Here is a 16,843-nt window from a genome sequence, read left to right on the forward strand (position 1 = left end):
TTCTAAATTTAATATCTAAAAGTATTAATTATACATAAATGTGCTAAATTCATTTGGTTAGCTAGGTACAATCATACTAGCCTTTCAATTTATAGTGAGTAAAAAAAATTATTAATTAATTGATTACACTACTTTGTGGGCATACATACCCAGAGTAATAAAAAATAATACATAGTGGACTAGCGTGATTCTAAAAAAAAAGCATCAGCAGCAATATTGTCCCAAGCCACCTGGAGCAGTTACAAGGCTGGCTTCGTTTCCTGTCAGAGCATAATGCAGCCTTCACAGCTCCAGTACACGTCCTCTGTAAAACCTCCCAGGATGCCCACCGTCAGATTAAGAGACTCTGCCCTCTGTACACCCACCGATGTTGCTCATTCTCCCACCACGGCCTTAAACACACTGCTTTATAATTTAGTCTAATTAAGTCTATGTTTCTCCCACTAGAGTCTAAGGCAAGCTAATGCAGGTCAGTGACCATGTCTTATTCACTTTTGTGTCACCGGTGCTTCACACAGTACTAGGTGCAGCAAACGAAATTATTAAATGCTGATTGCTGAATGAGTAAATTTGAAATCAAGAACAAAACATTAAAAATAATTTCATGTACCTAGGTTTCCGTAAACCAGGCCTCCGTTCTTTTAACTATATCGAATGCGGGATCTGCAGCTCTGAAGCTACGTGTTTCTAAAAGTGATATATCTGAACATAAACCTCACTGATACATAAGCATTAAATAATAAAAAACAACATTCTCACGCTACACAATTAAAGATCATTTTAGAACAAGAAGCATAATCAGTTCTCTATTTTCATGTTTGTTCTTAAAGTGAAGAACATTTAAACAGTCTCTGTAAGTTTTCAGAGTTTTGATGTGTGTGGCAGGAATTTTGAGTAGTTCACCAAAAATTTTAATCACTGTCTTCTGCTGCAGAAATGTGCATTTGTTAATTGGATTCCTGTTTTCTTCGTACACCAAATCAGAATGGATGCTCCGCTCCTCCTCTTCCACTCTGGCAGGCAGCACGGTCTCTAATTGACTTTTTTCTAGGACTTACTTTCCACCAAATCCCTTTCTTTTCTCCATAGAAGATTTCTAGAGCTCATAACAAACTACAAACAGCACTTAAAGTCAGCAGTACTAAGCAGCCCTGTCACTTTTTTACCTAGCAGGAGCTAAGAAAAAGAATTTCTCCTCGGTTAAAAAAATAAAACATTTATACTGTCTGACTTAAATAAGAAAAAAATCAAAGCTTAAATAAATTAAGGGTAAATTAAGTCAAATGTGAAGCAAGCAAGGAAAGATTACTTTGTCTAATTGGACTGGTTGTATACTTCTCTTTCATTTCCTCATACCAAGTTCACAGATCTGTTTTTTTTAAACAGACAATTCATGAAATTTTGAACCCATTTCAGTCACCTGAATCCACATATCACACTTCAAAGTGTCAAAAGTTTTGGAAATATATTCCAAATAAAATTTTACGACCTTATTTTTAAAAGTAGTAAAATAACTGAAATGCCATTAGCCCAATACAAAAGCTTATCATATCTAAGCCAAGTGACCTGTACATTGACCTCTTGATACTATACTATTAAAGCCAAACAGCCAAATTATTCCATTCTTTATTTCTAAATGTATGAAACTGAAAAACAAAGAAACGACATTAATGATTTTTAATTAAAAATACTCTGGCATATATTGTCATTTTCCGTCATTCAAAAAATGTTACAGAAATGATATACCTACTTGCTAAAATGAAGTGCCTTTTATTTCTTTCTTTCTGGTTTAGAATATGCAACTGATTTCTTTCTTTCTGGTTTAGAATATTCATCTTCACATGGAAAATCTCTTGGGCTTACACTCTCATTTCTGAGCCTTAGACTAAAGTCAAAGTTCAGAGTGAAAGGGGCCCAAAACTTAATTTCAGACATTAGTCTTGCTAATCTGTGACCAGGTACTGTTCACAGAGCAACAGCATGAGGCCCCTTCAGTAGGTACCTGCAGCTTCTCTCTGAGGCTTACCCCATAGGTCTGGAGCACCCTGAGTCATTCAGGAAGAAAACAGCTAACCTAGGCATCCATTAGCAGCTTTCTCTTCTCTCAATCTCCAAGCCATTTTTATGAGAAGAAACATTCCAAAATGTACATATAACTCTGCCCCCCTACCCTCCCTCCTGAAGTCCCCAAATAAAGCCTCAAATACCCCTTCTAGTTGGAAGACAAGTCTGATATTAACAATCTAAAAATGAATCAATCAGATCACCCTTACTAGTGAGAAAGAAAAAAATCAGGATGCACGTTTGGAAAAAATCCTATTTCTTCCACAATCTTCATTTCTGGCATTGTACTTGACATTACGTAAGTGCAACAATCACCTATAGTAATAAAAGAATGAACACTTTCCAGGTGAGAAAAATGTTAGAAAACTCAAACTTTTTAAAGAGCATGTAAGGATTTATACTCAAAATCCAAATCAGGAACTCTACAAACACTGAATCAGGTCCCATTTGTTTTACTTAGTTTTACCTTTGTCCTACAAAAGCAGTTCCAAGAAGCAACAGCATTTGGTTTACAATGTATTTAAATTTGCAACTGACAAATCACACTCAATGTTAAGAGCTGGAAGTAAATGATCTAAAATTCTAGGTTAATGACTATGCTATAGGCAGTATATCAGTTACCAATAAGAAATAGCACTCAGAAAGAAGGTCGTTATGAAGTTTTCCTTGATATTAAGTAACATAGAACATGAAACTACACTGTTATTATATAATGCAAATTTTTCAAAAATGAAGTGTAAAAATTATATAACTTTGATTTATATATTAAAGCACTGCTTTCTGATACAAAGAACTAATTCTGTTCTCTCAACCAGTTTCTTCCATCTATGAGTTGAAAAGCTTCAACTAATTGAAATGAAATTTTAAATAACAGTATCTAGTATACAGCTAACTTTAAATATCAAAATTTATGATTTACTTTAATATTATGTACTTTGGGTCACTTATACCTTCTCACATCAACAAAAAGCATGACCAAGATTTTTGAAAATTAAAAAATAAACAGAAGTACTGACATGATAGCATGTTACTTTTTAATTGTCAGTCAAAACCATCCAAGATATAACTTAAATTAACTGGTAACTAATAATCGATAACTCAAATAACTAGTTCACAGCAATTAACTTATTTAGTCAAATATTTTTCTTTACATTTGCCTCTGTGAATTGACATTATACATTACAGCACTGAGAAACATTTAAATTTTACTCTTTCTAGGGGCATGTATAAAAACTATTCTTTTATAATTAAGCACCTAGCCCTCTATCCTATTCTTGGGAATCACCACAGCCTTGTAGCTTCATTATTCCTAATTACCAAATAGCTAGCTTCCTCTACCTCTCTAGTTATAGCTTTTCTAGATCCAAGACCAAAGTATGGCTAGAGAGTGTCTAAGGAATGGTTCAGTCTAATTTAAATGTTATATTATGTGCAATTCTCTGCTTTGTGTTTGATCCCCATTGTTACAAGATTCTCTAAGGGGAAATAAATATCAGTTCTATTCTCTTAGATGTGCTCTTACATAAGAAACCCTGAATGACACAAAAAGGAATATGTATTAGGATCTGACCAGGAAAACAGAAACCACCATAAGCATTTATTAAATTACACGAAGGGAATTTCATTAAGGAAAGTGGTTATTCTGATGAAGTAGAAGGTGAGAAGACAAACTGGAGAGACTAATGTAAGCCACAGATTTAGCAGCAGCAGGAGGCCACAAGCACCCTAAGGCTAGAGAGACAGAAAGAAGACTCAGTGTTCATGGCCACAGGCCTGGTCTTCCAATACAAGCTGGAGCTGCAGGAGGTCTGTCCAGGGCTGGAACCATGGAGGAGATGAAGCTGTTGCCAGAAATGCTACCTGAGACAGACAGGGAGGTTGAGAAATACCAGACTGTCTCCTTCCCTTTGCCTTCCTGCCTCCCACTAAATGCAGCCTTCAGAGTGAAGCCCCCTATGATATAGAAGAGCATGCTTAGAGAGAAGAAAGGATGTGAGGGCAAACAGACCCAGGACCAGCACAAAGCAAAAGGCAAGAAAGGGGAAGGGGGAGCCAGATTCCAAAATGAAAAGAAGTAGTCAATCTAATGAGAGTTCATTATCACAACCCAGAAAAAGGAATAACTGCCAGAGCATTCCCCACACCTTGTCTGAGAAACCCAGGGTGCTAATAAACTTTGTTTTCTCCTTTGAGCTAGATGAAAGCTGTAAAAGCATCCTGAGCTGCTTTCTGCTTTCTCAGGCACAGGGGTATTGTTTCATTTTTAAAGATCAAAAATTGATAGCCAATTGCATGTTGAAAAGTACCTCTGATCACACATAATAACCAAGCATTTCCACTAATGAATATAACAGAGAAAGTTCCAGTGGGCACCTTTTTTCTTGGAAAAAAATGTTGATGGCCAATCATCCCACTGGGATACAATCAATTGAAAGGAAATCTACAGTAGGGGAAGCAGCTATGTTCCTGACGGTTTTGTAAGTACAATGTGATCAACAGCTTTTGTGTAAATACCTGTGATACCTCTGGGCTGGAGAGCAAACATACGAAGAGCTCAACTGCCTTTAGTCAATAGACGCTATTGGACTCTATTATTGGGCCAGTGTGACAGGAGAACAGGGAGCTCACAACCAAACTCTATTCCAAAAATTATTATGGAAAATAATGAGTAATATTATGTAGACCCAAATTCTGGTTAAATACTGAGGTTCCAAGATAAAATTTTAGAACACACCTCTGCTGTTACATAGATAACTTTTGACTAATAGAGAGTTACCATGGAAATGAATTCCCTGTTTTCAAAGAATGTGGCTCCAATAAAGATGCAACATAATTTATCTTCCCCTCAGTATTCAGGAGCCCCTTAGGCCATCGTTATAAACACTGCACAATGTTAAACAAAATTGTAAAGAAAAATCTGATTATTTGGATTCTCTATGATTAATGATTGGCACAGTGTGGGTATGTACTGTGTTTGTGTATAAATGAGTATATAATATGTACATATGCAGGCATTTCCCTGTGGCTAACAGGACCTGCCCAGGGGCAGTGAAAATAGTGTTTAAATAAGACAGTTGAATTAGTTGATAATAAAACACCATTAAATATTTTATAAATGTTCAAAACTATTAAGTGAATATAACTGTCAATGTTTTAATCAATTGAATATGTTTTCAAATTAATTGGACTCTGTAATTCTCAGTAAATGTTTATTTTAAATTAATAAATAACTGAATCACTTTGCTGTACACCTGAAACTAACACATTGTAAATTAACTTTACTTCAATAAAAAAATTAATTAATAAATGAGATCTGCTTACTTTCTTTCCCTCAGTAGTATATCTCCTCATTAAGTTTCATTATAACGTATTCTCATTAAGCCTCAGATCTGGTTTCTCTAATTCAGGTAGTCTATTCTGTCAATTTAGAGATGTGACCCCATCCGTGCCTGATATCACTATGCATTTATGTATAAACCACAAGATTGAATGAAGCAGATTCACACTGATCCTTAAATAAAAATTCTGTTACAACACAGTGTGAATGAATCTCAAAGTCAAAAAGAGCTTGAAAGCAGTGTCTCCTAATATCTTTCTTGGATAAAGACTGACCTCATGTGTTAGAGACCAGATAAATAAAGTTGAAATCCTTTTTTTACAGGAATACTGGCAACGAAAACCATAATTTACGAACAACAAGTGTGTGATAAAAATTCAAGGAGTGAACTGAGGATAACATAAGCAAAGTAAAATAATATTTAAAGTATAAAGCCAAGATCCAGGAAAGGCCCCTTCAAAAAAGAGAGCCAGCTTTCCTCATTTTATATTTATATATTTATAGTAGAGCCTGAAGCAATCATTTTATCAAAGGATAGAGGCAACAAAGAAACTCATTTGTTAATTTTACTTGTTAGGACTTTCACAAACTGAGTCATTTGAAAGATGAATTCATTTATTTTACTAGTGTTACATTGATACATACTGCTGTTGTAGTTGCGGAAATGAAAATGTAGCACAAATATACATTACAACTAGAGTAGGAGTAATAGAGTTATAAAATATAAAAAGAGTAGCCTCACTGAACAGATATTACTGACTTAACAGAATGAAAAAAAATAAATGTGATAAATTGCCACAGCTTGCGTAGACGTTGCCTATATTAATTTAGAAAAATAAAAATCAAAGTCACTAATTTGTGCAATAACAATAAGGTACAACATACCTCACACCGGTCAGAATGGCCATCGTTAAGAAGTCTACAAAGAACAAATGTTGGAGAGGGTGTGGAGAAAAGGGGACCCTCCTACACTGTTGGTGGCAATGTAAATTAGTACAACCACTATGGAGAACAGTATAGAGGTTCCTTAAAAAACTAAAAGTAGAGGTGCCATATGATCCAGCAATCCCACTCTTGGGCATATACCTGGACAAAAATGTAATTCAAAAAGATACATACATCCCTATGTTCATAGCAGCACTATTCACAATAGCCAAGACTTGGAAACAACCTAAATGTCCAACAACAGATGAATGGATACAGAACATGTGGTATATATATACAATGGAATATTACTCAGCCATAAAAAAAGAATGAAATAATGCCATTTGCAGCAACATGGATGGACCTAGAGATTATCATACTAAGTAAAGTAAGTCAGAAAGAGAAAGATAAATACCATATGATATCACTTATAGATGGAATCTAAAATATGACACAAATGAACTTCTATGAAACAGAAACAGAATCACAGACAAAGAGAAGAGACTTGTGGTTGCCAAGGGGGAGGTGGGGTGGGGAAGGGAAGGATTGGGAGTTTGGGGTTAGCAGATGCAAACTATTATACATAGAATGGATCAACAACAAGGTCCTACTGTATAGCACACAGAACTATATTCAATATTGTGATAAACCATAATGGAAAAGAATATTTACAAAAAAGAATGTATATATATGTAAAACTGAATCACTTTGCTGTTCAGCAGAAATTAATGCAACAGTGTAAATCCACTATATTTCAATAAAAAAATGAAAAAATAAGGTACAAAAGTGTATTCCTCTGATTCAGTGTATTGCTATGGTAGGAATTTTTTAAATGATTTTATTAAAAATATTATTTTAGTTGTTCAGTGTATTCAAGGGGAAAAAACAAAACAAAACCATGAAGAGCAGACAAACAGTTTTTAATCTTAACATTCAGCATTGGCACTCAGGTAGAAAGAAGGGTCATAAAGTTTTTAACTAAGATTTATTTTCATGAAAATTATTTTTCATTTTTATTTTAATAAAAGAATATGAATGGATTAGGACTAAAGAGTTATAAGAAGCTTTTATACATAATGATGAATATTTTTCTAATTAATTAATTAATTTTTATCTATTATTTTTCAAATGCTGATTTAGTATGTGCCAAGCACTCTTCCTCTAAAACCCGAGAGACAGGTAGATGTTATTATTATCCTCATTTTACAGATGAGAAAACTGAGGCTAAGAGATTAGGTGATTTGCCCTAGGTCATACAATAGCAGTCATCCTATTAGCTTTGATGACAGCAGTAAGCAGTTTGCTCTCCGTTGTGAACTTCAAAGAAAAAATCTATTTATGGATCACACCAGGCCTAGAGAATCAGCGCCTAAATTCTCAACACTTGATTTTTGGCTCAACTCTTAACTCCGGGAAAGCTAAAAAGAACCAAAAGCACAGTCATCCTACAAATACCTCTTCAGAGTACTCACTGGTCATACTCACTAGGGAATATTTCAGAGCTGAATGAATTTAAGAACACACACTTGCCACATCTCAAAATATCACTCAAGTACCTATAATTAATCAGAAACAAATGAAATGATAATCTATAACTTAACAGCTATAACAACTCTAAAGTAGCAAAATAAAATGTTCTGCCTTTAGAATAAGACATTCTAAACTGATCAGTTGTTTGGAAATTTGAAAGACAAGAAAGTTCATCTTTCATTTCTAGTCTCTGAATAAACATGAAAAGGAAGATGAAAATTGAGTTAGCTGCATGAATGAACATTCTTTCACTTATGTTAAATTGACTGAAAAAAAATCAATTTTGTTTTTCTTTAGAAAATATTTCATATTTTCAGCCATAAGCACTTTTAAAATACATGTTTTTTAAAAAGTTCTTTAATATGATATGGTCCAAGAAAATATCTGAACTTTGGGCATTTTTTTAGCTGTTACCTTCCAAAAAAAAAAACCTCTATTTAAAAACAAACATACCCATATCTGACACATCCTAAGAATTCAGTTCATGTTTATAAACTGAAAAACTGAAGCAACAATAAGATCTAAGGTATCATCAGAATTAATATCATTAATTAAGATATCATCAGAATTAATATCATTAATTAATAAACACAACTTTTAAATTTATCAACAATCTTAAGTTATGACAAATATAAATTTTTCTATAGCATATAATGAAAATGAACATTTTGTCAAAAATTCTTCACCATCATCCTTAATAGTCATATAAAATAGCATCTTCCTGACTACTGGTAGAAATCATCTGAACAGATCTAAGTCAATTCACAATGGATCTGTGGCATTAAACTCATGAACCCACAGCATTTCTGAGGTTTGCACTCCAACTACATGTAAAAATAACATGTCACTTTGACATTTCAGATTCCATTGGCTTACTTGTTCAACTGATTTTAAATTAATATTATATATTAATGTATATGATTATTAATTATTATCCTGAGCATTTTCCATGGTATTATGCATTCTCAAAAAGCATGCTATTGAATAGTATGATTTTATCATGTTATATTAATAGCAACATTTTTAACTTTTTAACCCCTTAAAAGCTTTTTTATTATTATGGAAATTTTCAAATATAAACAAAAGTAATGAGAATAATATAATGAACAGCCCTGTCCTATAGCCCAGCTCAATTATCTATATTTTGCCATTTTTGTCTCCTTTATTGGCCTATCCACTTTTTTTTTTCTTTTTATCCCTTTGTAATATTTTAATACAAATCCCTAACATTGTGTCATTTCACTAGTAAATACTCAAGTATGTATCTCTTACTGATAAAGTTTTTAAAATATATCAGATATTTGGTAGAATTCACCAGTGAAGCAATCTAGGCACAGAGTATCATTGGAGGGAAGGTTTTTAACAACAGACGTAATTTCTTTGAGAGATATAGAGGTATTCAGGTTATCTATTTCTTCTTGAGTGAGCTTTGGAAGTTTGCGTCTTTCAAATAAATTTTCCATTTCATCTAACTTGTTGAATTTAGAGGCATAAAGATGTCCATAATATTCGCTTGTTATCCTTTTAATATCTGGAGAATCTGTAGTTATGTTACTCCTCTGAGTCATGGTATTGGCAATTTCTCTCTCTCTCTAAGTAGTCTGAATAGAGATTTATCGAGTTTATCAAAGAACCAGCTTTTGCTTTCATTAATTTTCTCTTTTCTTTTTGTTTTCCATTTCATTGATATCCACTTTGATCTTCATAATTTCCTTTCCTCTGCTTACTCTGAGCTTAATTTGCTTTTCTTTTTTCAAGTTTCATAAGGCAGAAGCTAAGGTCATTGATTTGAGACCTTTTTTTTTTATACAGGTGTTTGGTGGTATTTAAAGTAAGTACTTTAGTAGCATCACACTAAATCTGATGTGTTGTGTTTTCATTCTCATTCAGTTCAAAATACTTTCTAGTTTCTCTTTTGATTTCTTCTTTACTCATGGGTTATTTAGGACTGGATGAGCAAGGAAGGGAGAGCATACACCAATCTCTGGGATTTTCTATGCAAGTTCTCTCCACTCTGGTACTCTGTCCTCTGAATTCTGGCTATCCTGGTCTCCCTGGACTTTCGGTTCTGTCTCAACTCAGATAGTCTGCTGAGTTTTGCCTGGGTTATCCCTCTCTGTGCTACAAGCTGGAAACTCTTCCAACATATTAGACAAAGGCAAGCATAGGGCTTCTCTTGTTTGTTTCTTATATCTCAGGGATCACTGTCCTTGGTTGTCTGATATCCAGTGTCTTGAAGACCATTGTTTCATATATTTTGTCAGTTTTTCTAGGTTGTTTCAGGGAAGAGAGTAAATCTGGTCCCCACTACTCCATCTTAACTGGAAGAAGAAATCCGGTTCTGTTTTGTTTTTTTTATAGATTATTGTAAACTCATGACTTTTATACATTTGTTTTAATCCATTTCAGCCATTTTCCTTTTTGATGCTCAAAGTATCCCAGCTTCAGCCAGTGAGAGGCACTTCATGTTGGCTTTTGGGTCCTTTGACATGTTCCTATTAGTCCTTAATGTGGCAAATGATATTTAGGCACTACAGCCTAGTCACTAGGGGTTAACTATACATTTGCATTTGCTGAAATTGTTTTTGAAAAGTGGGAAGGAGAGCAAAAGTGCAAGATAGAAATATTTTACATTTATAAATAGGTACATGGCAGTGAAAAGAACACACCTGTGTTGGAGGAAGCTCAATTCTGCCGGATACAAGTCATTAACATTCTCAACTGTTAGAGACCTCAAAAGTTCTTATCATTGCTTCCAAACCCACTCCGGTAAAGCTGACTTTATCTTCTCAACCTGTGGGCATTCAGTCTTAGCTACTTCTGGACTCTCATTTACAATAGTCACAGCAGCTTAGAAGGAAGGCCTCTTACTTCAATATTGCTTGATATTAGCAGAATCTATCTGAACACTAAGGGTGTGTCATCAATAAATAGAGTCCAGCCAAGACTGAGAGCATCAAAGTAAAATTAAGTCCACGAGACCATAGTAATAGAATATTCTTCCATTTATTCCCAATCTTCTGTCTTCTTGCCCTTGATTTAACAATCTAAGATGTCACAAATCCCCAGTTTTCCTTTCTAACTTACTAAAGACTTGACATTCCTTAGTTTCAGTGACAGCCACTCACAGTCCCGTCCAGGCCAATGACTCAAATTCAGAGACTTGTCTGGCTGTAAGAAACTCTAGAGATGATCACCTAATACAGGCACATCTCTTCATAGGAGGAAACTAAGGCACAGGGATTTTATGGCACCTGCTTCTAGTAGCAAACTTAGAGCCAGAGACTTAGTAAAGTAATAACTTGGAGAGATTTTCTAAATCATAAAAAATTAAATATATTTATACCAATAACTCTCAACACTCTGTATCTCATATCTCCCTAATCATTTATTTAAGAATTACATACCATGTTGATAATAAATTATTTAGAACTATATACCATGATTATAATAAGGGTAACACAACTTTCTAGGAACACATATATTTACAAACATTTTGTGAATGTAAATTACATTTTGTATAATGTCTTAGTATAAAAACACTGTCAGAATGCAAATATTTTAACAAAAAAGCTTTTATTTTATTAAAACTTGAGTTCTACCCTTGGTTTTCAAGAGATAAGATAACTAAAATAGCTTTGCAAAAGTTATGCATGTTTAAAGTGCTATCTTGCCTTTACCTGAATCCATGAAACTAAGCAATCTTATGCCACAAACCAGTCTTCTCATCAAAACAAATACTGTGCTGAGCAAGAAAGATGTTCCTAAAACGCTGTGGACCAGCTTTGATATGAATCCAGTAGATTCTGACTGCTAACAGGCCAAAACACCAATCCTGGTGTATAATCTTCAGAATAATCTTCTCGGCAAATTAAGCCTTCCAAAGCTGACATTTGCTATCGCTGCTATTTTGTCACAGAAAATAATTCTGATCTTTTAAGTACCAGTGTACAATTTTTGGCCATCTCAAAATGCTCAGGGAAGCACTTACTGATCTAATAAGTCTTGTTTTGCCTTTAATGAGTACAATTTCAAGTGATCGTAAAAAGCCCACATACGGTCATCATAACACTTGTTGTGCACAATCTGTTCATCCAAAGGCATTTCTACTCTACACCATAAACAGCATTAGATGTGACTAGAAAAATATTCATCTACCAAAATGTTCAGGCCAAGGTTATAGAAAATGAATAAAAAATTATGGTTACATATGGTCTTGGTTACACTGAGATGTTTTGATAGAGCAATAAGAGAATAACGTGCCTATCCTCTCTGCTGGCTTTAGGTTCTGATCCTCAAAATATAATTAAAGCTGATCAGTCATTTAAGACACAGAACAACCACAGGCTCTGTTTTAGATACACTAGACTAGAACAGTGATTTGATTTTTTTTTTCAAAGTCTGCTCTGATTTTCCAGCAATTTAGATATTGTAGCACCTATTTTAATAATAGTAGCTAAAGTTTACTTAGCACTTACTGTGGTTTCGATACTGAGGCAAGCATCTTGCAAATATTACTTCAATTAATTCCCTGAAAAATAATTTGCTCACTTAGGTAATAAATGGCAGAGCCAAGATTCAAACACAAGCTGACAACAGAGCCCAGACTCCTATCCACTGGGCCTTATTGCCATAGTTCTAGGTAACTCGTAAACATTTGCTCTTTTCCCAGGAAGAAAGAAAAACATTATATCCCGCTAAACTGTAAGCCTGAAGAGACCAAACAAATTTCAGATAATACACAAGTAAATTTTATAGTAGCCAGTTTTCTAAAGCATGTATATAAGAATTAGCTCCTAATTATTTTAGAACTCTGAAAAACAGCAGAGATGACACACTGAAAGGGAGAGATTACAAAGGAACTGGTATTTTCATTATTTCTAAAATATGAGATTTCATATATTTGGTATATAAGTAAACTCTCTGAACTGTAAAGTTAATTTTTGACAGACATTCGCTTCTCTTTTCACGTTACATATTCAGCTTAATCATATGCACTGACCATATTCACTTCTTAAAAGCCAAATGCTCAGAAGATCTAATGATATGTGACCAGTGAACACTTTCATCAAAATATCTTCTAACACAATACATTAACATCTCAATATGTTCTGTCATATATATGTTTCTTTAATGTATATATTTCATAGTCATTAGCAAATGAAAAAGCAAAAAAGTTTCTTGTTTAAATGAATGTACCATTTCAGAAAGTATAGATTGTGTATTGTTGCCTTAAACTGATTTTAATTTTACCAAACACTACTTACACTTCTATAATGGTCTGAGTAGTCCTCATTCAAGTACGTATAACATTGCTAGGGCACTGATATGAATGATACTCGGAAAAACTAAGGCGACGTAGCCACGGTTCCTACCTTGGTTAGATGAATGACTCCTTTAGAAGTAACTGAACAACCCATGAAGCCAACGTACTGAAGTTCAGGACAGTGCTCAGCAAATGCTTTCACCGACTGATCTGTCACCTAGGGAAGAGACATGAAGAAAGTCAAGATGGCATTACAGTGAGTGAATTTAAGGATTTGGCTACTGCAAATTCCCTCTGCCTTACCTTGCATCATTAATATTTCCCTTTCCAATGGATCATTTGAATCCATATACAGACATGCTGCAATATGTCCTGTGGTTTTTTTTGTAAATCCTCCCTCAACCCCACATCCCTTTCTATCACCCGTTTGTTTACTTCTTCACAGAAAATGTCTCAGAGATGTCCACACTATCTACCTCCATTTCTTCGCATCTCTCTCAATAGATATGTACATATTTTATTGACATACACTTCACAAACTATAAAATTCACTCCTTCAAAAGGAACAGTTCAGTGGTTTTTAGCATATTCACAAGTTGTATAACCATCACCAATATCTAATTCCAGAACATGTTCCTCACCCCAAGAAGAAACCCCACGCCCATTAGCAGTCACTCCCCTATTCCAACATCGGCCTCCAGCCCCTGGCAACTTTCTGTCACTATGAATTTGCCTAGTCTGGACATCTTTTATAACTGAAATTGTACAACTGCTTCCTAAAGTGCAACAACGGTCTCTTTATAAGGTTTCTCCCTACAAGTGTTTCTTCCAAGAAATCTGGTTTTGCCCCTCACTGCTTCCAATTCCTCAGATTTGGATGGTGTGTTGGTTAATTTTATGTGTCACCCTGACTACACCACGAGGCACCCAGATATTTGATTAAACATTATTCTGGGTATGTCTGTGAGGGTGTTTCTGGATGAGATTAACATTTAAAACAGTAGACTGTGTAAAGCAGATTGCCCTCCCCAAGGTGACCACTCAGCCTTAGTCACATCCAATCCATTGAAGGTCTGAATGGAACAAAAAGGTTGAGTGAAGGAAAATTTGCTCACTCTCTCTCTCTTTCTCTCTCTCTGCCTTGTCTTCAAGTTGAGACACCAGTTTCCTACCTTTAGACTCAAACTTGGACTGGAACTTATATCATCGGCTCTCCTGGTTCCTATGCATTCAGACTCAGACTAGAAGTACACCATCAGCTTTCCCTGGTCTCCAGATTGCTGATTTGGGGACTTCTCAGCCTCCATAGTTACATGAGCCAATTCCTTACAATAATCTCTTTGACAAACACACACACACACACACCTCATACTAATTCTGATTCTCTGAAGAACCTTACCTAATGTAATACATATTAGAATCCCCTGAGGAGTTTAGTAAAATCTCAGAGCCAAAAGGGGTGTGGCCCAAGAATCTGTATTTTTAACAAGCCCCTAAGTGACTCTTAGGGATGTGAAAACTTGAGGCCCCAGAGATGCAAAGAAGTTACACTGACAGCTTTTGGCATTTCTACATGGCCCTGCTTTAAACAAAGGGCAGACTGAAATTCCTTTTCTGTCTCCCTCAACCTCCAAAAACTTTCCATGTATAAAATTATCTTCTTATAATTGTGCTAACATTTTCTTCACTGTTCCACAAAGTTGTAGCTTATAAAAGAAGGTCCAAATATTCTCTATCATAGGCTTAATTTCAGATTCACTTTCCTCACAGTCAAGATGAAATCAACAAGTTAAACACCACTGTTAGTTTTTCAAACAGCAGTGACTTGCATCTCCTTTGCATTAAATTTAATATGGGTGACTCTTACTTTGTATCTTCCTTATCTATTCTGAATAGATATTGGAATATAAACGTATGTGGGTAGCATTAATTCTGAAACAACACAAGAACATTTTCCTAAAATAATGAAACCAACAGCATCCATGGTACGTCTGATAAAAGATTAATTCTGCCCTCAAAAGTAAAGTATGCTTCAGCAGATTAAGAGTAAGGGTGCCATTGATAAATTAAAAATGGGCCTTCCTGACACTCAGCTTTCTAAAAACATTATGTTAACAAAGAATATTTAAGGCACTAAAGCTGCCTGAAGCTTTAGTGAAAACAAATTTCTATTAAAAAGTGGGGTGGGGGGGAAGATGAGAGAGAACAAAGGTTTAAGTAACTATGGCCATTTGGTTAAATAACCCTGCCTAATCTCACTCTAACATCACGCCTCTCCTAGGTCCATCTTCAAAAGGGGGAAGAGGAATTCAGATAAGGATTAAGGACACAAGAAAGCTCAAGTCCAAGGTGTTAGAGCTTTCAGAGAGAAGAAAAAAAGGTATTAAGATGTGCTTGGTGGGTCTTTCTCTTTCAGATCAAGGAATCAGAATAAGAGAGCTCGGAGGAGCCTCCAGCATCAACAGAGTGCTATAAGCCAAACAAGACCAGAGTAAGTCCTTGGAGTATAGAAGCACTCTTAGTAGGCTTAGATGTGTTTTAGGAGACTTAATAAAAGGCCTTAAACTTAAACAGTTGTGCAACCAACACCAGGATCCAGTTGTAGAACACTTGCATCGCACCACCCCCAAAATTCCCTTTATCCCTTATGCCCATATGTTCAATCACAGCTCCCACCCCTAGACAACCATGCTTTACACATCCATACCTGCCTTTTCTAGAAATTTCATATAAACAGAGTTCTATCATAAGTAGTCTTTTGTATCTAGCTTCTTTCACTAGTGTAATGTTTTTGAGGTTCATCCTTGGTGTTACATGTATCAGTAGTTGGCTCATTTTATTGCTGAGTAGAATTGCACTGTAGGACTATACTACATTTTGTTTATCTGTTTACCAGTTGATAAACATTTTAATTGTTTCCAGTTTGGAGCTTTGATAAATAATGCTTCTGTGATCATTCACACACAAGTCTTGGTATGGACATTATGTTTCATTTCTCTTGTGTAAATATCTAGGAGTGGAATTACTGAGTCATGTGATAAGTATAAGCTTAATTTTTTACACATTTTCAAAATTGGGTTGTTTTCTTATTAAGTTGTAAGAGTTCTTTATATAACTTGAATACAAGTCCTTTATCAGATACTCGTTTCACAAATATTTTCTTCCATTCTGTGCCTTGTCTTTTCATTTCCTTAATGGTGGTCTTAGCTCTAACATTTAGGTCTATGGTGCTCTTGGAGTTGACTTTTGTGAATAGTGTGAAGTAAGGTGAAAGGTTCATTTTTTTTTTTTGCATATGAATTGCCCCAGCGCTATTTGTTGAAAAGACACCTGGAACGGTTTGATTTTGAAGGATCATACTTACTCACAGACTGTGGGAAAAGCAGGCAGTAGAAAAGAATTCGTATGCAAAGAGAAATGTGGCTCAGGATTTGGAAAGTAGTATCGGAAAATCAGGGGGGAATGAGATCAGCTTGCAAAGCAGATTTTGATCTTTTAGTCAAAGCTGTGATGGAGAGAAAGAGGAAGATGAACCTCAGATTCAATAGTGTCATCTCTTCACATGACAGAGGTAGAGAAGACCGTCTCCTTGAACTGGCATTCTAAAAGCCAGCCTATACTTTTATAGCAGCATGGAAAGCATGCAAGTGCATTTAGTGTTACAAGGTGGAAAAGCCCTGGTGATAAGGAATGTCTATTGTGCCTTCAGAGTCACAAGAACC

At 35.0% G+C, this 16,843-nt stretch overlaps 1 protein-coding gene across 1 annotated transcript in view; it reads right to left on the reverse strand.

The window, feature by feature from the left end:
- The window catches only part of FBXL17 (F-box and leucine rich repeat protein 17), a 476,643-nt gene that overhangs the window by 324,031 nt on the left and 135,769 nt on the right, over positions 1-16,843 (reverse strand). Inside the window, 1 exon segment of the mRNA XM_061188041.1 lies at positions 13,231-13,338. Coding sequence (XP_061044024.1) covers positions 13,231-13,338 — 108 coding nt within the window.

Source organism: Eubalaena glacialis, chromosome 4 (assembly GCF_028564815.1).
Source record: "Eubalaena glacialis isolate mEubGla1 chromosome 4, mEubGla1.1.hap2.+ XY, whole genome shotgun sequence".
Taxonomy (NCBI): Eukaryota; Metazoa; Chordata; class Mammalia; order Artiodactyla; family Balaenidae; genus Eubalaena; species Eubalaena glacialis.